The sequence below is a fragment of the Antedon mediterranea genome, chromosome 9, assembly GCF_964355755.1.
Source record: "Antedon mediterranea chromosome 9, ecAntMedi1.1, whole genome shotgun sequence".
NCBI lineage: Eukaryota > Metazoa > Echinodermata > Crinoidea > Comatulida > Antedonidae > Antedon > Antedon mediterranea.
The window spans coordinates 3,953,123-3,979,033 of record NC_092678.1 but is presented as its reverse complement, the minus strand read 5'-3'; the positions used below and the strand labels follow the sequence as shown (position 1 = coordinate 3,979,033).

The 25,911-nt window shown below is 33.1% G+C and overlaps 3 protein-coding genes across 7 annotated transcripts; 2 read left to right on the top strand and 1 right to left on the bottom strand.

The window, feature by feature from the left end:
* Positions 1-925: 925 nt before the first annotated feature.
* LOC140058837 (N-acetylglucosamine-6-sulfatase-like) lies at positions 926-7,455 on the top strand. 4 transcript variants are annotated; one of them, XM_072104591.1, is made up of 12 exons: positions 926-1,084; positions 1,562-1,621; positions 1,992-2,195; positions 2,559-2,624; positions 2,843-2,941; positions 3,079-3,246; positions 3,456-3,538; positions 3,634-3,752; positions 3,937-4,139; positions 4,749-4,862; positions 5,630-5,740; positions 6,197-7,455. In XM_072104591.1, exons 1-12 carry the CDS (start codon positions 959-961, stop codon positions 6,395-6,397), a joined length of 1,554 nt encoding a protein of 517 aa, XP_071960692.1. In that variant the 5' UTR covers positions 926-958; the 3' UTR covers positions 6,398-7,455. The 4 variants fall into 4 exon arrangements, with proteins under 4 accessions (XP_071960692.1, XP_071960693.1, XP_071960690.1 ...); XM_072104592.1 differs by lacking the exon at positions 5,630-5,740 and adding an exon at positions 5,460-5,570; XM_072104589.1 differs by lacking the exon at positions 4,749-4,862 and adding an exon at positions 4,361-4,480.
* Positions 7,456-7,596: 141 nt separating this feature from the next.
* On the top strand, positions 7,597-13,561 carry LOC140058793 (ankyrin repeat and SOCS box protein 11-like). 2 transcript variants are annotated; one of them, XM_072104536.1, is made up of 6 exons: positions 7,597-8,059; positions 9,822-10,015; positions 10,244-10,274; positions 11,253-11,387; positions 11,599-11,796; positions 11,916-13,561. In XM_072104536.1, the coding sequence occupies exons 1-6, from the start codon at positions 8,026-8,028 to the stop codon at positions 12,041-12,043; spliced, it is 720 nt and encodes a 239-aa protein (XP_071960637.1). In that variant the 5' UTR covers positions 7,597-8,025; the 3' UTR covers positions 12,044-13,561. The 2 variants fall into 2 exon arrangements, with proteins under 2 accessions (XP_071960637.1, XP_071960636.1); XM_072104535.1 differs by lacking the exon at positions 10,244-10,274 and adding an exon at positions 10,997-11,147 and having other exon boundaries at positions 7,600-8,059; positions 11,916-13,558.
* A 9,375-nt stretch (positions 13,562-22,936) lies between these two features.
* LOC140059369 (sphingosine 1-phosphate receptor 2-like) lies at positions 22,937-23,809 on the bottom strand. Its single transcript, XM_072105256.1, has one exon. The coding sequence runs from the start codon at positions 23,807-23,809 to the stop codon at positions 22,937-22,939; it is 873 nt and encodes a 290-aa protein (XP_071961357.1).
* Between the last annotated feature and the right edge of the window lie 2,102 nt (positions 23,810-25,911).

The following is a 25,911-nucleotide window of genomic DNA, read 5'->3' as shown; positions in this document are numbered from 1 at the left end:
GAAAAAAAGACACGATGAAACTGACAAAGGTAGTATGTTTTTATCCACCATCTGTGTTTAGTGTATTGACATACTTTACTGATAATTATTATTTATTTATTTATAAATAATAGTTTATTTATAATATGGTTCATACGTATTTGTATATTATAATTATTTGCAATAAAATATGTATTTTAAATTCATAATAAAATGTACCAAGAGTGAGTAAATACAAAGATCAACAATCAACATGCACCACTCCACTTTACAATTTACACACTGCGTGTGAATGTAAAGCTTGGTTCCCACTAGAACGTAACGCAAGGACGTAAACGCAACGCAAGCGTTTTAACCAATGACAAGCGAAGTTATAAACAGTTAGCAATCACAAGCGAATAAGCCATCGCTTGTGATTGGTCAATTCACTTGCGTTGCGTTACGTCCTTGTGTTGCGTGGCAACTGGGAACCACGCTTAAAGGCCTAAAAATATATGAGCAAATAATAACTAGCACTAACAAAAATTTAATTAGGCCTACTTTATCTTTCAAATTAAATAATTTAAATTGTTTTATATAATATTATTGGCGTTAAAGTTTTTTTAATAGATAAAAAGACACAATATTCATTTTAAGCGATTCCTCTACATTATTAATTATAATTTATAAACTGAATTATTGTCAGTGTTTTGTTGTTTTTTTATATATATAATTAATCGTTTTTATGGATATTCAATACGCGTAGGCCTATTTTCTATATTGTTATCACTGTTATTTCTATTTATTGTATGTGTGATAGAGATATTATCGACTGGTGGAATACGGCTACTACAGGTAATTGTACTTTTATTAAATTTAAAATGCGCATGTAGCGTCCACCGTAGTACCTAGATCACGTGAGGATCCCTCACGTGACTTAACTTCCGTGCTCAACCGTGCGTGCAGAGTAGTCGCACACATTCACCCTTTTTTGCAAAATATGGAAAAACTAAACTTGATTTGCATCACTATTGTGATGTTAAGTGTTTCTAATTCTCTTTGCAATAAATTACCAAATATAGTACTTATATTAACAGACGATCAAGATGTTACAATGGATTCAATGGTGAGCTAGTCTACCTTTTTTTAAGTTTAAAGGCTAGAGTAGAGCCTAGCTAGGCTAGCCCTACCTTTCTCTAACTAAGCAGGCTCTAGTCTAGTAATAGTATCGTGCAATCCCGGCCTTCCGATGCTAGATGGATGGACGGGGATAGGCCTAGGCCAAGATCAAACTAGGATAGTGTGGTTTTCACTATGTATGGCCTTGCATATAGAGCTACTGAAACTGAAAAACATACACAATAAATAATAATTTAATTATGAATATGATATAGGCCCTAATAGGCCTAGGCCTAGCTAGCCCTAGGCCTACATTTTTTTAAATAATATAATTATAATTATAAAGGAGTTCACAATACAAGAGATAGATAGATACAGTACTGTAGTAATAGGGATGGACCCACTTCTTCATTCGCACTATCGAAATCTGCCCTAAACTAATCTTGCTTTGCCTAAACTCAGTGATTGATTTTTCTCTTTACAGCAACCTATGGAGAAAACATTGAAGCTTATTGGTGACAATGGGGTTACATTTTCAAACATGGTATAATTATATTTTGATTGACGTAATAAATAATAATAATAATCCTCAGATAAAAATGCATTTTAAGAAACAATTTCTCAGCAAATGTGTACTATACCTATGCTTTGTCATTCTTTGAAATCTCATGTACAAAGTTGCGGCAGTATAAATTATTTCCAATTGTATTTATTTATTTATTTTTTTTTTTATATCAACAATATTTTATGAGGGTGGTCCATCCAGCATCAGCTGATCATTAGAGACCCTCAAACAATACAAACAGTAAATACAAAATAAACTATAAAAACACAAAATTAACAAAGATATAGAAAAATAAATATATATAATATAAATATAAATAAATGATAAATAATGATAAATCTTTTTCTAGTTTACCAGTAGCCCTTTGTGCTGCCCCAGTCGATCCAGTATCTTTACGGGCAAGTACGTTCACAATCACAAGAGTGTTAACAACAGTATATCGGGCAACTGCAGCAGCAAATACTGGCAGGACGGCCCTGAGAAGAAGACATTTGCTACATACTTAAAATCACAAGGATATGTGACATTTATGGCTGGCAAGTATCTAAACCAAGTGAGTATACTGTCAAAGATACACTATGTATGTCACTGCCATTTTACCACAATGTGGAAGTAGAGCAGAGCAGCATAGGAAACAGTTTAGTACGAGCCAAGCAGATACAGTTTCTTGGGCTCATTCTAAAAAGTCAGCATTGAAAACTTGGCCTTGACAAAGGGCGCTATGGATTTCAAGCTTGAAGAGAAAATACCAGGAGGAGGTGGAGCTTCTGGAGAAAGCAAGAAACAGAGAATTATGCCACAACATGACCGACAATGTCTTTAGATACACAGCAACACAGGTTGCCACACATCTTTTTTTTGTAATAATCTTCATGCAATTTTCCTCCATATTACTTTGTTTTATATCTGTTAACAGTATGGCACGCCTGATGCTGGTGGAGTGGAACACATCCCTCCTGGGTGGGACTGGTGGATTGGATTGGTAAGTTTGTACGAGAGAGTCCAGAAAATTACTGCACATGTCAAACAAAGATATATATACAGTATCAACATCATATTATAAACATGATATCATCTCATCTCATCATCATATCATCATCATCATCATATAATCATCTCATCATTATCATATCATCATCATATCATCATTATATCATCATCATAATCTTATGCATATTGATTCACCTTTGACCTTTTCAGGTAAAGAACTCTGTTTATTACAACTACACATTATCGGTGAATGGGACAGCTGAGAGTCACCATGACGACTACCAAAAAGATTATCTCACTGATGTAATTGTAAGTACTTATAATCACTTGTTGATCACTTTTAATAATTACCAGATATATTTTATTCATGTTCATTTGTATATATAAGTTAAATCGGTAACTGTTAACAAATAATTTATTGAAAAAAATAACTTTTTTTTTCCCAGAAAAATCGTTCTTTAGAATTTTTAGAGAATGTGGATTCCAGCAAGCCTTTCTTCTTGATGGCATCAACACCTGCCTGCCATTCTCCATTTGACTCCGCCCCTCAGTATGAAGAAGAATTTAAAGACAAGAATGCACCTAGAGGACCAAGCTTCAACAAGCATGGCTCAGTAATTAATACCAACTTCTAAATTCCAATCTTTCTTTATTAGGTCATCTTTAACTTTTCTTGTCCTCTTACTACAAACTTAGCTCATACTTATAAGTTTTTGCTTACCTGTGATAGACAATTTATAGTTATTGCACTCTTATTGAATAGTAATTTAGTATTCTTCTTAGAAAAACCTCACCTTTATAAATTGGTGTTTTTTTTTTTCAGGATAAGCATTGGTTAATTCGAAGAGCAAAGACTCCAATGTCTAATGTATCATTACAATATGTAGATTCAACATTTAAAAAAAGGTTAATGTCATTTCTTTTTTTTATATTGATATAACATATTTATATACTTTGTTAATATTGTTTTTTAACGTTGTTGATTTTCTGGTTTTTCTCAGGTGGAGAACTCTTCTCTCAGTTGATGATATGGTAGAGTCAATTGTGAATTCATTAACAGAGAAGAAACTCTTAGACAATACATTTATCATTTACACATCTGACAATGGATTCCATTTGGGTGAGAAGGGTTTTGTGAAATAGTAGGGACATACATTTTTGACTTGTTAGAAAGGCTTTATTTTAAATAGTAAATATTTGTGTTGGCAAGTTACACTTTTTGTTTGCTATCCCATATATTTGACTTTTTAATTTGTAACAATTTTTCTCCATTTGTAAAATTGTATGATTTTCAAATACAACAGGTCAGTTTTCATTACCAAATGATAAACGTCAATTGTACGAGTTTGACGTACGTATACCGCTGTTAATCCGTGGCCCAGGTGTCCCTAAGAAGAAGGTCATTGCGGATCCAGTTATAAACATTGACATCATGCCTACGATAGTGAACCTTGCTGGGTTAACACCGCCCTCAGACGTGGATGGTGCATCGTTACTTCCACTTTTGGTAAACTTTTGGGAACTTTATTGAATAGTCTGCAATTGTAGTATAATCTCTGATTTTCACGATATTAATGAATTAAGTGACATATGATAGCTGGTCATTGGCATATTCAGTTCTTGTACTATAAGCAGATATAGACCATGTTTCACACTAGAATCTGTGTAATCTGCCTTACAAATTGTTTGAGTTTTGTCAAAATATTTTAAAAGCATTGATAATTCCAGATTAAGTCATTTAATGAATCAAAGAAGGATACACAGCCATACCGACAGGTTCTTGTTGAGCACCAAGGAGAATTTAAGAATCGAAATGTTCAAAATTGTCCAAATACTAAGTTTCTATCAGTAAGTTATTTGTAATAAACTGTGTTTTAGAGATCAGAGAACAACAATATTCTTTGGTCTCTAATCATGAAATTCAGAATTAACATAGACAACAAGATTTTTCTATATACTTTTTACACAGTTTATAATATACAAAATTGACAATTGAATACATGTTAGAATCAAAAGAATATATATTCTAATTGGAAAATCTTATTGTTTCGTATGTTAATTCTGAACTAATTTACTAATTATTAATTCATAAATACTTTGTCTGTTGTTCTTCAAGTTCCCAAAGAATGACACATTAAATACTGGTTTCCGAGAAGAATTTTTAGTTGAACATCAGGGGGAGTGGTTACTGAAGGGAACCCCAGGCTGTAAAAATGTTGATTATCTTTGTGTAAGTAAAGCAAAGTCCATCGCCTGCTAGTTACAGTTCCTACCTTTAAAATATAAATTATTTTGTTGGAATCCAGAAATGTTTCATTTAGTTTTGTTATAGAGTATTGAACTCTGACGTCACAGTACCGTGTGACATGCCTTGGGTATGATTACTCAATGCAGATTACGACACAAATTGTGGTCAACTCCCAGATACCATGTACCATGATGTCAGCTTGGTTGTACTCATGCTATTTCTGTTATTTTCTTACTTTTTTCTTTAACTGTTTAGTGCATGTGCATTTTAGTATTAATCATTAGTATCGCAACAATAATTCTCATCACTAGCAACAAAATCATCACTAATAATGTCTTCTTTATCTAACTTCTAACCTCTCTTTTCTAACCTTTTCATTTTCGTAAATTGTATTATAAACTTTTAGGAACATAGATCACCCAAAAGGCCTGTCCTCAAAATTGCGCCCATATTGCAATAAGAATTGATTACAGAGGACAAGTTTGTGGTTTCCTTAAATATAGTTTTTAATTTTACATTTATTAGAAAAATCTAAGTGTGGTTTGTCTTTGTTTCTTAAATATTTTGTATTCTTTGTAGGTGTGCAGTGTAGATTGCGTATGTGAGGACGCCATCAACAACACGTACACTTGTGTATGGACACTTGAAAAGACAGAGAAAACTGTTTATTGTGAAATGAATGATGAAGAGGTATTTTGATTGCTTTATTTTTTTGCATGGTACTAACACCGCTTTTCTTCTCTGTTTAGACCTGCGTACCTGATTGTGTATGCGAAGACGGGCTAAATCATACATACTCTTGCATACGTTCGCTAAATGACAGCACTGACACAATGTACTGCGAATTTACTGATGATGAGGTATATTAAGATACTAATACAAGAATATTTTTAAGTAAAAACAAGTAAAAATCTCATTGAGCAAAAATATAGGTGACCGGTAAACGAGCATTGCTCTTATGGTCATCCATACCAGTACTGTATTCGTTATTTATTATTTATGAACTTGATATGGTAAAATAAATTGAAACTTGAATTATGTTTTGCTATAAGATAGACACAACTGAAGGTAACATAAAATTGAGATACCTAAACATATATATGGCAAACCTTTCCCTTGATCCAAAAGAAATAAGTAAAAAATATATAGTACGCTCCAATCACTTTCACAAGTAGTTTGTTTGTCTGATGTTTATGATTATTGTAGTCATTGGAGGTTATACTAGTATTCTGAATTCAAATCCTCTTGCAATCTTTTCTAATTTAAAAATTACTTTATGAAATTTGTACTCATCTTTTTTTATTCTTGTTTTTCAGAATTTCATTGAATTTTACAATCTAGTGAAAGATCCACATCAACTAGCAAACATCGCCAAGACTGTTAGTCCGACGGTTTTGTCAGATCAAAATAAGAAGCTGATCGCACTCAGCGTTTGCAAAGGACCTTCCTGTCGAAAAATCCATCCCGTAGGAAAGCAAGATGGCAATTCTCCAGTAAAAACTGTAAATTATAATTAAATCTCAAGTTTGTGTTTTGACTGAACTACAAGATGTTGTATTTTTTATGGGATCGGTAACATTTTTATTTGGTTTTTTTTATGATATACGAAACAATTTTTCTTTTTTTTTTGTTATTTCATTTATAGATTTAGTCACATTACTCGAGTATATAAGCCAACTACGAGTTTTAAGTACACAGTTTAAACAATTAAATAATAAGCATGCCTATTATATGCAATGCTAAATAAACCATTAATCATTCCAATATTTTTTATTTTATATGTATTATTCAACCCTTGACATAATTTATAATATATAACCTCAGAAGTAACAGGAAGCTTTTGATTTGTGATGACTTTCGAACGTTGTCATTGGTTGTTGCCTGATCGGGTGAAGAAGTCTGCCGTAGTTCATTGCAAAAGCTCAGCCAAAAAAGCGTTAGAAAGTTAAATATAGCTTGCATTTCTAAACAAATTATAATATATTTAGTAGGTGCGTGGATTAAATTGTGCTATTTATCCATAGTTGGTGTAATAGTTTTTGTATATTATTTAACTATTTTTTCTATGTGAATTTTTTGTTGGAGAATATTTTTTTTTAAATGACAGCTGATTTAATTTTCAATGTATTTGTAATTATGTGTAAATTGTTTGAATGTGTTTAAATGTTTTCAAATTTTCTAATAATAACAGAATGAATTAATTTATTTGTTTTGTCGCATAAAGCTAAAAAAAGTAAAATAAGCTTTATGCTATTTGGTTATTTTCAGGGAATATTTCAATTTCTTTTTTATTGTTTATTACATCAGACAATTGAAGGTTTATCAATCTTGCCTGTAAATAGCTTTATCCTAGGTTAAAGATTGGCATTTTTTTGTTTGAAAATTCTGTATTTAATTATTGTATCCAACAATGATCCAAATATTCATAAACACTTGATTTATGTGTAGTTCTAACCACCTCAAACTAAGGAGCATTAAGTTACAATAAATTATTTAAATATAAAAATTGGGAATTATTATTTAAATGATCGTGTGTGATCATTGTATAATTTATTGATAATAATTAAATATAAGTTAAAAGAAAGTTTTATAAAAAAAAACCTGTCTGTTTGCATCATTTTCTATTAAGTATTATTTGTGTAATTTTTTTTATCTCAATTTATATTTTCAATAATTAATAAACATCTAAAGAAAGCAGTATCCAGAATAATAAATATTTTAATATTCAGGCCAAAATGGTACAAATATAATGAAAATATAATGAGGTAAAAATAGAAACAACATTTCATCTTTCACGAAATGAAATTATAAAACAATAAATTTCACTCTTTCCTAATAATACCGACTTTTCATTGGCCCAGCCGGCCCTCGTGTCAAGTTGTGTCGTAAGATACTGAATGTCATGTGACCCATATCCTCCAATTAAATGAAAAGAATCTATTCAGGCGTCCGTGTTTATTATCGCACGTGAGTAGATTCTTGTTATTTGATTGGAGGACAAGAATCTACTCAGGCGTGCTATGACACGTGAGTAGATTCTTGTCATTTGATTGGAGGATTGTGTGTCACATGATATTCAATTAATTTTCGACCTTTCTTGTTTGTTTGTTTGGACACGTGCTGTAAGCTGTGGCTAAATTAAATAATGGATGCCAAAACACGATATCCAGGCCTTGTTGGTCGGTATTATTAATATTTAAATGTTTAATTCTAATAAGGGGTCTACTTTATGCAGTTAATGGATTTATTTTGGGCCTACCCTTTAGGCTACATCAACTAACTTACTACTAGCTAGGCCTAACTAGCCTAGGCCTAGCTAGGTCTAGAGACTAGGTAGTACGGACCCGGTAGTACTAGCCTATAGGAGGAGGCCTAGCCTAGGCCTAGTAGTAGAGGGCTAGGGCTAGCCTAGATCCCCAGGCAAAGTCCTACTAGCCTACACACTACTACTACAAAGGCATAGGCCTGGCCCTAGTATAGTAGGCCTAGTTACTAGCTAGCTAGGCCTAATTAGTAATAACTGTGTATTCTCTCTTCTGCAGCCTGGCTATTATTTATAGCCTATAGCCTATAGGCCTAGCTAGGCTACTAGGCTAGGGACAGTTAATAGTAGTCTAGAAGAGCTAGCTAGGCCTAGCCTATTTAAAATTGTGTGACCATCTGGTAAATTAAATAATATGTGTGAGGCTTGACTAAAGTGAGTTTTTTATGTCTCTAGGTCATCTTTACAATGTTGCCACTCAAGCATGATGATATTAAACTTTTAACCTTTCTTACTTCCAAGTTACCTTGTGAATACTTAAAATGAATTTTGATTGCTAGAATAAATTAAAGGACAAAGAAAGGTCATTACATTTTCTTGCCCAGGCAAAAAAAAATCAAAAGTTTTATGTGATTAAGTTATCAGATAATTGTTTTGACAACTCTTAACTTACTGTGTAACATGGACCAGCCCTTTACCCTAACTGTGTTCTGTCTGTTTTGTTTCAAAGTTTTATGGAGATGATATTTTACAGATGTTTAACTAAGCCACTGACATGATGCAGAGTGCTGTTTTTTTATGTTTTATTAAGTATACTTAATTTATACTTAATAATAATTACCTTCAATAAAATAGGATTTAAAAAAAGTTAAATTCACTTAAGCATTTGTTGGTTGAATTTACTTTGACCTCTCTACTTTCAACCTTGATCGAATTACTGTACTTGCTTGAAAAGAATTCTGGGTCTAGGTCTTCTTTTGTGCTGTTAAATTGCTCTATTTAAGCATGTAATATAAATAAGTTTAGAGACAAGATGTCAGTTTGCCACTTATTACTGAGACTGAGAGTTTGCTAGAAACCTACTGTTATTTGTCTCCATTACTTTTTAATAACGCTGCCTGAATATTTCCACTTTCCAATATTTGTTCTGTTTGATAGCGACTATGCATGGACATGGTATGTATTCCACTAAATTTACAGTTTTATTATTTGCGTATTATTTTTAGCTACTGGTACTTTATATGCTGAGGTACAAAGGGTAGGCCTAGTAGACCTAGATGAAAGTTAAGCTTGTGGAGAGATTTAGATACTTGCATACTAGCTGAAAAACCATTTACTCGGACAAAATGATTTGAATATAATTTGTTATGTTTATGATTATACCAGTTTACAGTATTATCCATTCTGATTGTACAGGGCTACTATGGGAACATCAAGCTCTAGAGCTTATAGGGTTATCCTCTTGCTCTCATCCTGTCATTTGTATATATTTATCTGTATTTGATGAATGAGCAATTCATAAAAAACAAATGCCTGACATCAAATTTTTTCTCCAGAAATGCAATACAAAAATCTGTTTCCTACTCCAAATTCAGATTAAAAATTGTTCCCTGGGTAAATACATGATTAATATTTATTAGTAATATAGAACGTTTACTACTGCATGTATCTTCAAATAGATCGATACAGCGGCCATAATCGTACCAGACTTCACATTGCAGCATCTACCGGTCAGCTTCTCGTACTTCACAGCCTGATACGAGAAGGTCAGGCAGTCAATAGAAGAACGTCTGAGGGGATAACGCCTTTACATGAAGCATGTGGAACAAATCATGTGTATTGTGCACGAAATTTGATAAAAGCAAAGGCAGAAGTAAGTACTTCGAATTCTGGAATTAATATAACAATTATTTAAAGTAGTTATTGGATGCAAGTTTAAAAAAAACAAATTTGAAAAAACTTGTAAAATAAGTACTGTAGTTTAAATTTTAAAAAAAAATATCATTTACCTAACTGGGCCTACAAAAAAAAATTTGGTTGGTAAAATATTATTACTTTAAAGAATAAGCAATTAAAAATCATCTCTGTTTAACTAATATAGGTGCAAATGGTGGTTATCTGTAGTATGTATAGTAAGTATGGGTTTTTGCAGTATTGTACAACACTTGCTGTGTCACCATTGTCTAGTGTGATGTGCTGTGATTTTCCTGTTAGAAATCATTACATTTACCATAACGTGTGCTTCTAAAAAAAGTTTAAATAGTGTCCGTTCATGTTTCATGTTCAGATCTTATGAGGGAGAATTGTTAGTACCTGCATGGAACAAACTTGGCCCAAAAAAGTGTTTGTAAACTAATAAATGGTTTCTTACCATGTATTGTATCTACTCACTTGACACAAAGTAGCCATTGAGATTTAATTAATTTAGTGTACATTGTTTCCTTTTATATCTAATGATACACTGAATGAATGAACTCTTCGTTTGTCTATCGTTCAATGTGTAATGTATATTCTGATTTCAAACAGGTTCATTATTATTTCATTGTTTATGTCAACTATCTCAAAACTGTTATTGTTTCCAAAAGTTTCAAATTCCTTGCTATTCATTAAGACAATGCAAAAAGGTTTTTTTTTAATTTTTTTATCACAATACTGTATTTTTGCTAACATTGTTTTACAGACTTTTACTAAATGCTTTAGTTAGTACGGACCTTCCTAATTACTGTTCATCAGCACTTGTTTTTTTAATCTCTTTCACTCTCCCAAACCAAACTTTTCTTCAGGTTCACAATTACTTCTTTAAACCCCTGCATTCTGTGAACATTGAAGTTAGGAGTTGTTTGTTTTTTTCCAGTTGAATGCATGTGATATCCTAGGTGCCACACCCTTAAACCATGCCGCTAGCACCGGTAGTGTTGATTGTGTTAAACTATTAATAGAAGCAGGTTGTGATGTGAATCCAAAACAGACCACACGATCACCATTACATGAGGCTGCTCTTAATGGTAAATAATGATCTTCCTCAATTTAATGTGAATGTGAATTTTTTCCCATAATAATAATTCATAAATAGTGAGCAAACTATAGATTGTTGTTGTATTTTATTATAGGCAATGAGGAGTGTGTAAGATTACTCCTTGACGCTGGTGCACAACTTGAATTAGAAGACCAACATTATGGAACGGCCCTTCACTGTGCATGTGAGCAATCACATCCTGCATGTGTTGGTTTACTACTTCAGTCAGGTCAGTTTAATTCTTGCATCTTTCCTTTTATCACTTTCTTATTTTTTTTCTTTCCTTTTATTATTACTTTTTTTGCTCTATCTAAAATTCCTTTTTTTTTTCCTAATTCAGTCAGGTGAGTTTAAATCTTGAATTATCAATTTCAATATTTAATTTTGTATTTTTTTTTATTTGGCTTTTGCTTATCTTTTTAAATGTTAATTTTTCTTAGGTTCCTGTGTAAACTTCATAGTGCCTCAAACGCATTGCAGCCCACTGCATCTAGCAGCTATGAGAAATAACACAAAAATTATACAACTTCTAATGGACTATGGCGCAACTCCGTTTGTAAAAGACAAAAAACAACAATACCCATGTGACCTAGTAGAAGTAGATTGCGACGCAGCAAGTACTTTATATAAATATCACAGTAAGTATACCTTCTTTTACGCATGTTTTTATTATTGCTTTTTATGCATGATAAAGTTATCGTGTAGCGCAATAATACTTAGACCACCTTTTACGACATATGCTCTTCTTTATTTACAGGCAATGCCGTTTCTTTAAAACAACTTTGTCGTTTAGAAATACGTAAGAATATTGGAAGCAGTCATTTAGACAATCTTCCTAATCTTGATGTACCCGCTAGCCTTAAATCTTACTTGCAATATAAATAACAAAGAGGTAGAGTCTTGTGTGGTTGAGGAGCTGGTTTTCCTCTGCCCCATTGCTATGTCATCAACAACTCTAAATTTGAATTTCCTTCGAACTGTTTTTTTGCAATCTATTGTGGATCGAGTGTAAATTGCCCATGATTTTTGCGGTTTCCTCATTATAAAACCTGACATCAATTAGATTGACTTGGTCTACATCATTTGCAGTGGCCACTTTGTTTAGTGGAGACTATTACAACACCAGTAGACATCAACTGGATTGACTTGGTCTACATCATTTGCAGTGTCCACTTTGTTTAGTGGAGACTATTACAACACCAGTAGACATCAACTGGATTGACTTGGTCTACATCATTTGCAGTGTCCACTTTGTTTAGTGGAGACTATTACAACACCAGTAGACATCAACTGGATTGACTTGGTCTACATCATTTGCAGTGTCCACTTTGTTTAGTGGAGACTAATACAACACCAGTAGACATCAACTGGATTGACTTGGTCTACATCATTTGCAGTGTCCACTTTGTTTAGTGGAGACTAATACAAAACCTGACATCAACTGGATTGACTTGGTCTACATCATTTGCAGTGTCCACTTTGTTTAGTGAAGACTATTACAACACCAGTAGACATCAACTGGACTGACTTGGTCTACATCATTTGCAGTGTCCACTTTGTTTAGTGGAGACTATTACAACACCAGTAGACATCAACTGGACTGACTTGGTCTACGTCACTTGCAGTGTCCAGACTATTATAAAACCAGTAAACATCAATTAGATTGACTTGACTCGCAGTGTCCACATGGTTTAGTGGAGACTATTACAAAACCTGACATCATTTGGATTGACTTGGTCTACATCATTTGCAGTGTCCACATGGTTTAGTGGAGACTATTACAAAACCTGACATCATTTGGATTGACTTGGTCTACATCATTTGCAGTGTCCACATTTTGTTTGTGGAGACTATTACAAACACTGATCATGTTTCGAATTGTATTCAAATTAGTATTATTTAGTACATAGTTCAACTAATAATGTAAAAAGTGCCTTTAAAAGCATATCTTGCCTTTGCTTTCCCTCAATATGTACTTTTTAACAATTTGATTGTAATAATACCTGTATTATGTTCTTCTATCTATAGAATTTGAATTCTATTTTGACTTTGTACTCATTTCTTTTGACGTTCTAAAGCGACAAGTGAGACATTATCTTCTGCTTGACTAATGGATATAACAACCTATGTAAAACAGTCACCCCGGAACTATATTACAATCCTTCGGCTACAGACATGAATATTAGTAAATACTCATATCTTCTTTCTATCTGGGAGTGGTTTATTCCGGTACTGTTCTATGACCTAGAGCTATAGTCGGTTACTTGCCATTTTGTACTTTGTAAAAAGTCTGTAATTTCCTGTTGACAATAATACGCGCGCTTATACAACTATTTTCCATACCATTTTATCAGTGATATGGCAATTGGAACACAAATATTTAGTTCACAGCACCCCTTATTTTAGGTTAATTATTCGACAAAATGTTAGTAACCCGTTTTGGATAATTTTCTCATTTAGGACCATTAAGTTTAAACTAAAAAAATAAATTTAAATTAACTAATTAACAGAAAGAAATAAAAGAGTTACTGTGTAATGAAAAAAAAATCGAATTGTTTATGAAATCTGAAAATTGGTATTGTGGAACAACTTATGAATTGTGGCATTAGCTAGAAAACAAATTACAAATAAATCGAGCAAACATTTCTTTGAAAAAACAATTCTTTTAATATATAGTTGTCCAACCCGCTTGAGGTTAACAACAGATTTCATTAGGTAATACCTTTGATCAATAACACACTATCATTTTCAAGGACGTAGTAACGTATGCAATAATCGTAAGTGATTGAACTTCATAGTGCCGCAATTGAATAAGTGTCGTAGTCGAATAAACGCCACAACCAATTAAGCGCCGCGTTCGAATACGCTTGCGCGCCGCATCGATTGGTGAATCATATTTTCAATAAATTACTACGGCAACCGGTTGATATTGTGTAATATGTATACTTGATAAAACTAATACTGTATTAACATTCTGCTGGGTGCTGCTCTTAATATTCTGTCTTAATAACTGTCTGCACTATTTTAGAAATGTAATATATATGTTTGTAAATTTACGCAGAAAACAGTTTAGACAGATAAGTAGAATAAATAAATCAATCGTTCACACTTGCACCCCCGGAGGACAATATTGTGTTAAGTTAGGCCATGTATATATCCATTTACCATTTAATTTTGCTAAAACCATTACTGGTACATTAATGTCACTGTACCCCTTCAGGTGAATTTTCGTGGGTGGAAGTAGGAGAATAACCCGTTATTCATCCTAAATTGCGCACAATCGTCTGTTTCAAAGAATTTTCCTCCCGATTGATGACGAATAAACATTTACGCATGTTCTGCAATTAGGAGAATGAACCATGAGTTCCTGTTTCAAATTACAACAGCACCATCCATCATAGGTTATCATGGTAGCACTTAGTATATTAATTTTATATACATATTCGCTGTTTTTTTAAATTTTATAAAAATCGTAACGAACATAAAGTGTTTTTGCTCTTCCTAGAATCTAGTATTTTATATATATATTCCGATATGGTGTAATTCAGCGGATTAAACCGTCAACTTTGAGACCCATATAAGGATTAATTCCATAATCTGTTGATAAAGCAAAATAATTAAGATGCATTCAACCGCATGATGACAGTACTTCGTTTAACCTGGATTATAATACAAAATTGCAAGTCTCTTTCTGAGTGGTTATTTCGTTTAAGCATAATAATTGTTAAAATCAATATACTTATGATAATATGACGAAGTAAAAAATGGTTTCATAGAATCTTATTTCCTTAGACACATCTAATGGCCCAGAACAGCCATAGGGCACCAATTCTATTACAAAAGCGGATCCAAATATATTTAACAAAATGAGTCCCAAGTGGAAACACTGTATTAGGCATATTAATATTTTATATGTATGCTCTGTATGATAATATAAAGAACATAGATCTTAGTAAAACTACCACTTATTTAGATAATAGGAACTGCATTTTAGTTTTCTTAGATTACACATTGCACAGCAGAGTTTTATTATTTCGTTTTATTGGTGGAGAACGTTATCATGACATTCGTCCATTACTATGTACCGTCTGTCCATCGTTAATTCTCCAAAATTGGCTTAAAACTTAAAAATGTCAGCAATTCCTGTTATAATAATTTTCAACTTTATTCACATCATACAAACAGTACAATATGTGAAATTAATGTCTTAGGTCGTAATGTTTATCTTTTACTTCTCCCTATTGTTCAATTGTCACGTACATTTTGAATATTCTACCAATAATTATCCAGTATCAATTAGAAAGACATGTGATCGAAAACATTTGTGAAATTGTTAAATACTTTGTGACAAATTAATTATATTTTCTGTATATTTTGGGTCGAAGGTACATTATGTAACAATCAGAATGTTTCTCCATTTGTTTTCTTTGTTTTTCTCTTCTTCTGAAACCTTCAACATTGTAACTATTGTACGTGGATTTTAATGATATTCCATCTTAGCATACGTTTCTTGCCTTGTGTAGTAGGCCTAAAGTATCTTTTAAATACTGAGCACATCAAATTCGCTATGTGCTGGTGAAGTGGCATCTTTTTTGGGAAACCTACGGGCAACCCAGTTGAATTGTTTTGGTCTATTTCGATTGGAATTGTATCGTCCTATCTTACTGTACATACTTTTGATAAAACATAGTCGTTTTGACACTGCGTTTCTAAAATGTTTGATTCTCCAAAGATAAACAATCGGAGTTATGATGGAGTGTGTGAATGTTAAACTGAAACATACAGGATAAACATACACATATATATCATCATCACATCTAAAGTCTACATTTTTATCAACAACCGCAACAAGGTCCACAGGTAACCAACTAATGTTAAAAGCGCAAACCACAATCGCAAATGTTTTCATCAGTCGTTTGGAAAGTCTCAACTCGTAAGGAACTACGTCAAGCTTGCTTTCGTGTCTTTCAACAAAAATGTAGATACCACAATACGTCAATGAGACTAATATTATTACAAGAAAATGAACTATAGTTGCAACAAATTCAAACTCTAATATCATACCCGTGCATATAAATGTACATACAGTTATGTATGTACTAATCCAGATGATAACGCAGGTGATAACAAGTTTCTTCGGTGAGTTTAGATCTCTGTTGAATGGGAAGATGACCAGGACCAGAAGGCGTTCTATCGCAATCGCCAACACCATCTGTATTGATACATGCACTGAAGACGAACAAACTGCAAATATTGCTAGAGTTATTGTTGGATTCTCTTGATAAATTGAAATCACCAAAGTAGTGAACACAAAAATACATTCTGAAACCGCTAACGAAACGATAAAGATATGCTGCCGTTTGTGTAGCTTTTTCTCCGATGCAAATATGTACAGTACGCCTAGGTTTAATATCAAACTTACTGAACAAATAACGACAAACCCCGTCACAGTTGACGCATAATCTTCGTTCGGGTCTAATTCGTTGAAGAAAATTTCAATACCAGATAACATACAATATTCTTCAGCAGAAGTGTTCATTTTGGTTATTAATTCCAAACTGTAAGCCTATGTTTCTCTTTTGCTAAAGTGTATATGCATTCAACAGTTTTAAGATGAGCAGTTGATAGATTCAGTCCCGAGTGTTTTATAGTTGAGTTGGATATAAATTATAATAATACGGAACAATCGTCTTAAGTATTCAACACATCTGACACGACGAATCAAATCATTGTATTAGTTTACGGATTAATAAAACAGACTTAGCAGGTTTCCAAGTGATTGGAAATATTACCTAGAGTAACTGAACAAATAGCAATTGATAAATACATTAATCTACCTTGGAAAACAAGTAAATATCTAAGTTAAAAAACAATCATACAATATATTTATATAGGCTAATATATAATTTTTAGCAATTTTTGTCAAACTATATATTTTTTTCCTTGTATCTCATCTTCATTATTACAATGAATTTTATTTTCAAACCATGTCGGAAAATTTAGGGAGTTTTCAGTTTATTAAATACACGTTCAAATTTAATCGATTGTGGTTAATCGATAAAGTAAATAAGTGGAATATTAAAGATAGATTAAGATCAAAGCGAAGATAGAAATCAATTGTTGGATATATTGTTCCATGTTTAGACAACCATACAACAACAATTATTTATTCAAAATCTGCTGATAATATTAAAATCTTATTTTTTTTCAATTATGTTTACTTATATTATTTTGTTTATAATCATCCAGTTTCCTCGGAAGCTTAAAATCTCACTTTTCCGTTCTGTGTCCTTGTGTATCTAGTAAGCATTGGTTTCTATGTCTCACAGTGATTGGTCAAATTATTACATGTGATCACCGTTGTTAGTATTATAGTTTGATGAGAAAAAATAATTTATTATTAATTATGCTTACGCGAAGAACCTTCGTTAATTGATATTTTTGATTCGGTGTCTATTAGGCCTATATAGACCTATGCTGATTAAAGCCTGGTTTCCATTAAAATCGCTACAGCGTTTCCATTAAAATCGCTACACGCGCAGATGTCGCCGACGCAATCGGGAAGGCTCCCCGATTCATCGCAGTCAAATCGGCAAAGTTCAACCATGTTCAACTTTGCCGATTTTGTCGGCGATGAATCGTATACGCGTACTAGATCCCCGATAAACTCTAGCGTTTCCATAGAATCGCTACGCTCTGTCGTGTAGCGATTTTATGGAAACCAGGCTTAAACAATAATCGAATTTTGCTTCTTCCAAATGTTTGACATTATTAGGGAGAGGAATAGGCCTATAAGCTAATAATTTGAAGACTTAATATAGATACAGGAAACCATTGGCCTTTTCACATTCTTATTTTTGTAATATTTTTAAAGAGTCAACCGACACAAGTTTATTTTTATCTTTTTTTATTGTAGTTTCTATTTGATGAGACATCTTGTAATTTGAATTATAATTTTAATTAGTGCTGAAGAGTATAATATTCTAACATATAATTTTGAAGTGTTCATTATTCTGATTAATATTTAGTAACTTGATTGTTTAGATAGATAAGGTGATGACATGATACAGTATAGAATTCACGTTCATTACAGACTTTTCAGGGTTAAAAAATCTATGTGCAAAATCGGACACGTGGTAGCCTAGAGCTTGTAAACTCTTGTTTGAACCGATCCTTCTTCTCTTGGATGCAATTAATCCTAATTTCGAATTTTGTTCTGCTTGATATTTAGTGTTGCAAAAGTATGTTACTGTCATATAGACAGAATGTAACATACACAATTGTTCTTTCTTTTATGTGCATTTACACTGAAATAAAGATATAAAGCAGAAAGAAGACAGAAATGAGGAACATGACAAACGAGAATTGTGCGTCGATCGTACTTGGAAAATTTATACAATTGTTAGATCCAAACGAAGACTATGAATATTATAATACCTAACGATTTTTATAGTCATTGGTTTACGTAGTGTGGTTGTAAATTTTGTTGTCATGTCACGCAGTTGAAAAAGTCTGCGGAAAAGACAATACTGTACATCTTCATTGGGTCGTTGGCAATTTCGCAATGTATCTTCGTAATAAGCACTTTGGCAATGATGTATTTTCGTGACATTACAGTCACAGTCACATAATCTTTTCTATTGGAACGTCTACAGCCTATGTTTCGTTTCAGATGTTTATTTCCGTTGCTGTTGAACAACTATTAGTTATTGTTGTTTTTCCATTTAAACAAGATCTTTATTCGCCGAAAAATCTTTTAGCAGTATGCGTAGTGATTTGGACTGTAATGTGTACGTGTATTTTTATTCTGAATACTGTTTACGTATTAAGTATTTATTTCTCGAAGCGCAATTGATTGGAATCGGAGGTTTGAATGTTTTGTGACTCTTATTGTTGTTATTGTTACTTATTACCACTCGTCAAGACTTTCTCAATGGTTATTTTTGCATTTATTATCAATTGGTTGCCTATTGATGTAGTTGGGATTATGGCTGTTTATTTAAAGATTGAATGCGAACATTATCTACTTATCTTACCCTATTTGTTTCATTTTGTCTTTCTCGCATTCATTCGTTACGCTCATCGTGTACGTATGGCGAATAAAGGCATTTAGAGACGCTATCTGCAAACGAGTACGGAATCACCGGCTACAGAATACCATCTTGTTTTCTAATATTACAGGTTATATGACGTATAATAGAGCTGCTAATCAATAAGTCTATTTGTACTAATGTATGATTTGCTCATCATGTACGTATGGCGAATAAAGGCATTTAGAGACGCTATCTGCAAACGAGTATGGAATCACCAGCTACAGAATACCACCTTGTTTTCTAATATCGATGCACTATTACAGGTTATATGACGTATAATAGAGCTGCTAATCAATAAGTCTATTTGTACTAATGTATGATTTGTTAATTGCTTGTACTTTTAACTCAAATCCCATGCTTTAGTTCGTAGTTACAAATTAAGGGTTGTACTTTAAAACGTATCCTTAACAAAATGTGATAAATTGTCGAGGTTCCTAATGTTTGTTTGTACTACAGGCATTGATGATTATTAATATATTATTGTTCGAATAGTATATGCTGTTACATCAATTTACCCTCATAATTAAACTACTAGTGACAATTAGTGAGATTCATCATTAAACCCTTTTAAATGTATTGAAATGTGAACATAATTTATGTATATCCTCATCACTGATTCTATGAGTTGTATGTTCGTATATTGTCAGTGGTGCTATCCAAAAATACGTCAGTACAGTTTAAACCTGGTCCTTCATTTCATTTCATTGTGTTTTTGATAATTGTCAAATATTACATCTTAGATAGAGATACAGTACAATGTTAATGATACTCCACTTAATTAAGAAAGTTTAAATTGATGTATTTGTATTGAATTTTTAATATAATTATGCATCCATAAAATAAATCAACTTATAAAAATAGGAATTAACTGTATACTTTTTTTATGATATAAATGCACACTCAACACACCGTATCGCCACGTGTTGTCTCGGACGATTGATCGTTCTATGCAACGCCAGTGGTGCCTTTAAAAAAAAAAAAACACTGGTATGCCAACTTTATTAACAGTAATAATACTAAATAGCAAACCACACATGATACACTTACTTTTTATTCTAGTCCTGTTAATCTTATTTATTGTTTCTGAAGGTAGGCATACGTACTACAACTATTATTTAGATTACTTAAACAGCAATTAAAGGATCTCGTTACGGTATATTTTACACAATATGAGAATGTTGTAAATATATTCTTCCTTTTCTTGATATAATTAGTGCAGTTAAATGTTTAATTACTTCTTGTGGGCCAGATCATTCCTTTGACCCAAACTCATATTTAACCTCTCCTGTGGCAGACAACACTCTTTAATTGAATGGCCATTGACTGAAATAAGACCTTAATTACGACTTTGTTTTTGCTTTCAATCGCCGCCGCATCTATTCACCCATAATCCTAATATTGGTCATTCGAAGTGTTTTTAAAATATTGTTCCACCGACCCTTCAATTACACAGTTAAAATTTGAATCCAAAGCTTTTCAGTTTTAGTGCCTACATGTTATTCGTTTCACCAAAGCGTCTCTGAACGTCTTCATTCGCCATACGTATAAAATGGGTGTAACTGCAGAATGAACCATGTTTATGTTGAAACAAATTGGGAAAATATATAAATATATAATGTCATCACACTTAAAGTCTAACAGTTTATCAATAATAGCAACAGTGTATACTGGCATCCAACTCATGAAAAATACAAATACAACAATTGAGAATGTTTTAACTAGTCGCTTGGAAATTCTAAATTCACTGGGTACTGACTCTAACTGTTTTTCACGTCGTTGTAATGAATTGTAAATTATGTAGTATATCAACGCAACTAATAGTACAATACAGACGTTTACCAAAAAAGCAAATATTGCATATTCACCCAACATATTTTTCAACGTAAACCCCCCAACTACTATGTAAGTTACACTCCACATTACCGCACAAGTTATGAACATGTTCTTTGGTGAATTTAAATCCTTCTTAAACGGAAAGATTACAAGAACTAGAAGCCGTTCCAAGGCAATCGCTAAAACAGTCTCGATTGATACTTGAAGGGACGCTGAACAAATGCCATTAACAACTTGTGTAATTGAAGAATCAATTTCTGGAAATGTTACAAGAAACAATGTAGTGGAAACAAATATGCATTCTGATATTGCCAAGGAACCAACGAAGATGTGGTATCTCTTACGCAAGCTCTTTTCAGTTGTAAACATGACAACAACTCCAAAGTTCAGAACAAAACCTACCACAGAAATTACTGTAAATGCCATTACGGTAGATCTGTAATCTTCATCTGGATCAATTTGTTTGAAGAAGACTTCAAGAACCGATAAGTTGCAGTAAACTTCATCCGTCATGTTTGCCATTTTTTATGGATTAATTAAATTAATTAATATTTTCAGCAGTTTTATTTGTTTTCCTATCGGTTTGAAGTTTACACTACAGTTTCTTTAAAAGCTCTATAAATGTAGATAGCTTTGTGCACTACATACGTTAACATCGACGTGTGGAATTCGTAGTATCCGATGCCTAAGTTATAAGACAACAATATTGTCCTTAAATCCGGATGCAACGCCGAGAGCGACAGACTGAATCACCCGAACGCTTACTGTGTTTTGTCAAATGGACAAAGCGGGAAATCTGTAGGGATTACTATGGCCAGTTTATTACCCTCTCTGTTTTGGTTTGAATTTCAACTAAATACTTTAATGGGCAACATAAAAGTGACTGGTATCTGTGAAAACTTCCTGCGCTCTTGAAAATGGAAAAAACTAGCTCCAGGTCACTTGAGTTGGTGCTAACGCGTAACTTGTGGGAATACAGAAGAAACAGAAAATCTAAATAGTCTTAGATTATTGCCACTACTAATACACAAATAAAAAATGGAGTAATGAAGATACCAAATGATGTCTTTAATCTTAACTGCGTTGACGACTTCCACTTGAGGCCAGTGTATTCTGAATAATATCACAAGTGAGGTATACGGATGTATATACCACTATGCCTACTGCACCTGATTTCGAAGTGCTTTTAAGTCCTTTTATCGAATTTATTTATATTCATTGTGTATTATTTTAATCAATTTCTTATTAACATATAATTTGAAGAACGTTTTTATTTTTGAATCCGCATCAGCTTGAGATAATTATCATGTTGATAGAACTATCTGTGTAGAAAATATTCAATAATTATTACAACGTTAATGTACATTTCACTCGAACTATTAAACACTTTGCGCACGCTCAACCCGATAATGATGCGCATTAGTACATGCGTGTTTCCATCATGAAATCCTTGTTCCGGTTGTTAGAATATTTTCCGTATACCGGAGTTCCGCAATTCGGTTTAGTAGTCAAATGTAATGTATGCATTGCCGTATACAAACGTTGCATAGTCGAATGTTACAAATAGTATGCTATTCTTATGAATTTAGCAAAGCCTATACCGAAATATGTTCTACTTGATATTGTTCAGTATGGCTTAACATTACATACGATACATATTTAAACATCCACTGAGTGTGACTTAGTTTCGTAATAATGTGTTCAACATTTGTCCAAAAAACCTGTTTTATTATTTGTGTATTTCTGTTCCTCGTCACTGATTCAATGGTTGTTGCCAATGAAGCGGTCCTAAATCATAATTTTAGGCTAGGAAAATGAATTTATCATATCCTTGCCGTGCGCGACAAACGATTTAGTTCTTGTGCCTACACGTTAATCGTTTCACCAAAGCGTCTCTGAACGTCTTCATTCTCCATACGTATAAAATTGGCGTAACTGCAGAGTGAACCATGTTTATGTTGAAACAAATTGGGAAAATATATAAATATATAATGTCATCACACTTAAAGTCTAACAGTTTATCAATAATAGCAACAGTGTATACTGGCATCCAACTCATGAAAAATACAAATACAACAATTGAGAATGTTTTAAGTAGTCGTTTGGAAATTCTAAATTCACTGGGTACTGACTCTAACTGTTTTTCACGTCGTTGTAAAGAATTGTAAATTATGTAGTATGTTAACGCAACTAAGAGTTGGACACAGACATTTAGAGCAAAAGCAAATAGTTCATATTCACTCAACATATTACTCATGGTAAACCCTCCGACTACTATATAGGTTACACTCCACATTACCGCACAAGTTATGAACATGTTCTTTGGTGAATTTAAATCCTTCTTAAACGGAAAGATTACAAGAACTAGAAGCCGTTCCAAGGCAATCGCTAAAACAGTCTCGATTGATACTTGAAGGGACGCTGAACAAATAGCATACACAAATTCTGTAATTGAAGAATCAATTTCTGGAAATGTTACAAGAAACAATGTAGTGGAAACAAACACGCATTCTGATATTGCCAAGGAACCAACGAAGATGTGGTATCTCTTACGCAAGCTCTTTTCGGTTGTAAACATGACAACAACTCCAAAGTTCAGAACAAAAGCTACTACACATATGACCGTGAAGGCCATTACGGTAGATCTGTAATCTTCATCTGGATCAAGTTGTTTGTAGAAAACTTCCAGAACCGATATATTGCAGTAAACTTCATCGGTCGCCATTTCTTTACAGTTTAACTTCTAGTCGTGTTGATTTTCAGATGCTTTTCAGCTTTCCTATTTGTTTCTTAAGCTCCGTTTTAATACAGTTCAATTGATAGTTTCATACCCTACATTAACCTAAATGCTTAGATGTATAGAAAGTCGAGTTTCAAATGCGTATATGCGGGTTCGTTGTGTAGGCTTACAATGCCGAGTGACAGAATTAATCATTCGAGTGCTTAGTTGTCGCGTGAAACAGATCGGGTGATTGCCCATCAAGTTGATACGCTCAAGCTATTAACCCATTCAGACATTCTGCGCATACTCAGAAGGATGTGCCAGATGACTTTTGCGTTTTCTGTATTTGTTGAAAGATTCAAAATAACTCGTCGAAGACTTTCTTAATGTTAATTATACTAGAAAACAGTAGGCCTGTCTTATTAAGTTCCAATTATGGTAATTATAGAAAATTACAACCATACTTTGGCATAAGATCTCTTTTCATTACATTATGTTACTAGGATAATAGTTACATAGTAATTATTCACTAATAATAGCATTTATTTAGTATTAGTATACGCATGTTGATAAATAGAAGGAAATAACAAGAAGAATGTAATTAGTTAACTTCGAGCTGAAAGTAGGCCTTAATATGTTTAAACAAGCTAATATGTTCGAGAGTAGAAAATTAAGTGGGTTGTTATCAATTATCAAGCCTAATTATACAGTACTATGAACGATTTTGTTACCGTACAATAAAATGGTATCCTAAAGCCGATTTTCCACTAGGCGAATTTGTTCGTGCGAATCGAAGGCGTCAGCTAATACGCATGCGTAGAGAAGGATTTGGAAGACGTAAACATGAATACACATGCGTACAAGCTGGCGCGTTCGATTCGCGCGAACAAATTCGCCTAGTGGAAAATCGGCTTAACAGTTATAGAGTAGTAATGGTAGGCCTAGTATACAAATAAAGACCCTGTTGAAATATTTTGTTTGTTTTATGTTTCTACGATGAACTTGTAGTTTTGGCGGCGCTTTTTCGAAATGGTTTTTTTCCTAATAAGGATTACTGTAGTGTCCATTAATTACGATCTGTTGTTATGAGCTTACTTTAATTATGAATATGGAAAGCGATTCGGTTCAGGAAGTACAGTAAATTGACATTGAAATATAGCTGTATTTGATATATTCATTTTCTAAAGAATCACGTCCTTATTATAATTGCTTATAAGTGCTTGCAACCAATCGTGTAACAGTTTTTTGAACAATGACGATGCGTGCTGCAAACAAATTTAAATTATCTAGCAAACATCAGCCGATCACAACTTAGGAAAACCGCAGAAAATAATAACGAAACAGTGTCAAGAAAGAAACAAGTCTCTGAAAATGACGAATATATCTAGCGTCAATGTAACATGTAATGTCCCTCTGATATATTTTTTCTTTGAAGAATTGCATTATGGTACGGGATCCCAATCAAGTACAGTGGCTATTGCTGTTTTCTGTGGCATAAGTGCCGTCTTCAACTTAACGACCATCCTTATTTTTGCTTCGGAAAAACATCTGCGCAAACGTCACCACATGTTGCCTTGTTGTTTGGCCGTCTCCGATTGTATCTACGCTGTATTTATGTTTATAACACTAACAATAAACATGAATATAAAATCTACACAAATAGTGATGCAGATTAGCTTATCGTCTGCCGTGATGTCGATCCAGACCGTGTTAGCCATTGCTTTAGAACGGCTGGTCGTTATTGTAATTTTCCCGTTTAAGAAGGATTTGAATTCACCGAAGAAACTGCTGTCAACATGGGCAATACTTTTCACTCTGTCGTATACAGTAATTGGTGTTTCCTTATACTTTGAGTACCAAACAGCGATTATCGTAGCTGTCTGGAATTTCGTGATTATCATCCAAGTGTGCGTTTCGTACTTCATTATTTACAATTCTGTCTGCAAACATGAAAACCAGATTAATATAGTTCCGGCAGAACTCAGAATGTCGAAGATTTTGATAAGAACCTTTTCAATTGTTGTTTGTGCCTTTGTAATCAGTTGGCTGCCGATGGATTTAATAACTCTATTAGACCATATTCTTATTTTAAGTTGCTATGAAAA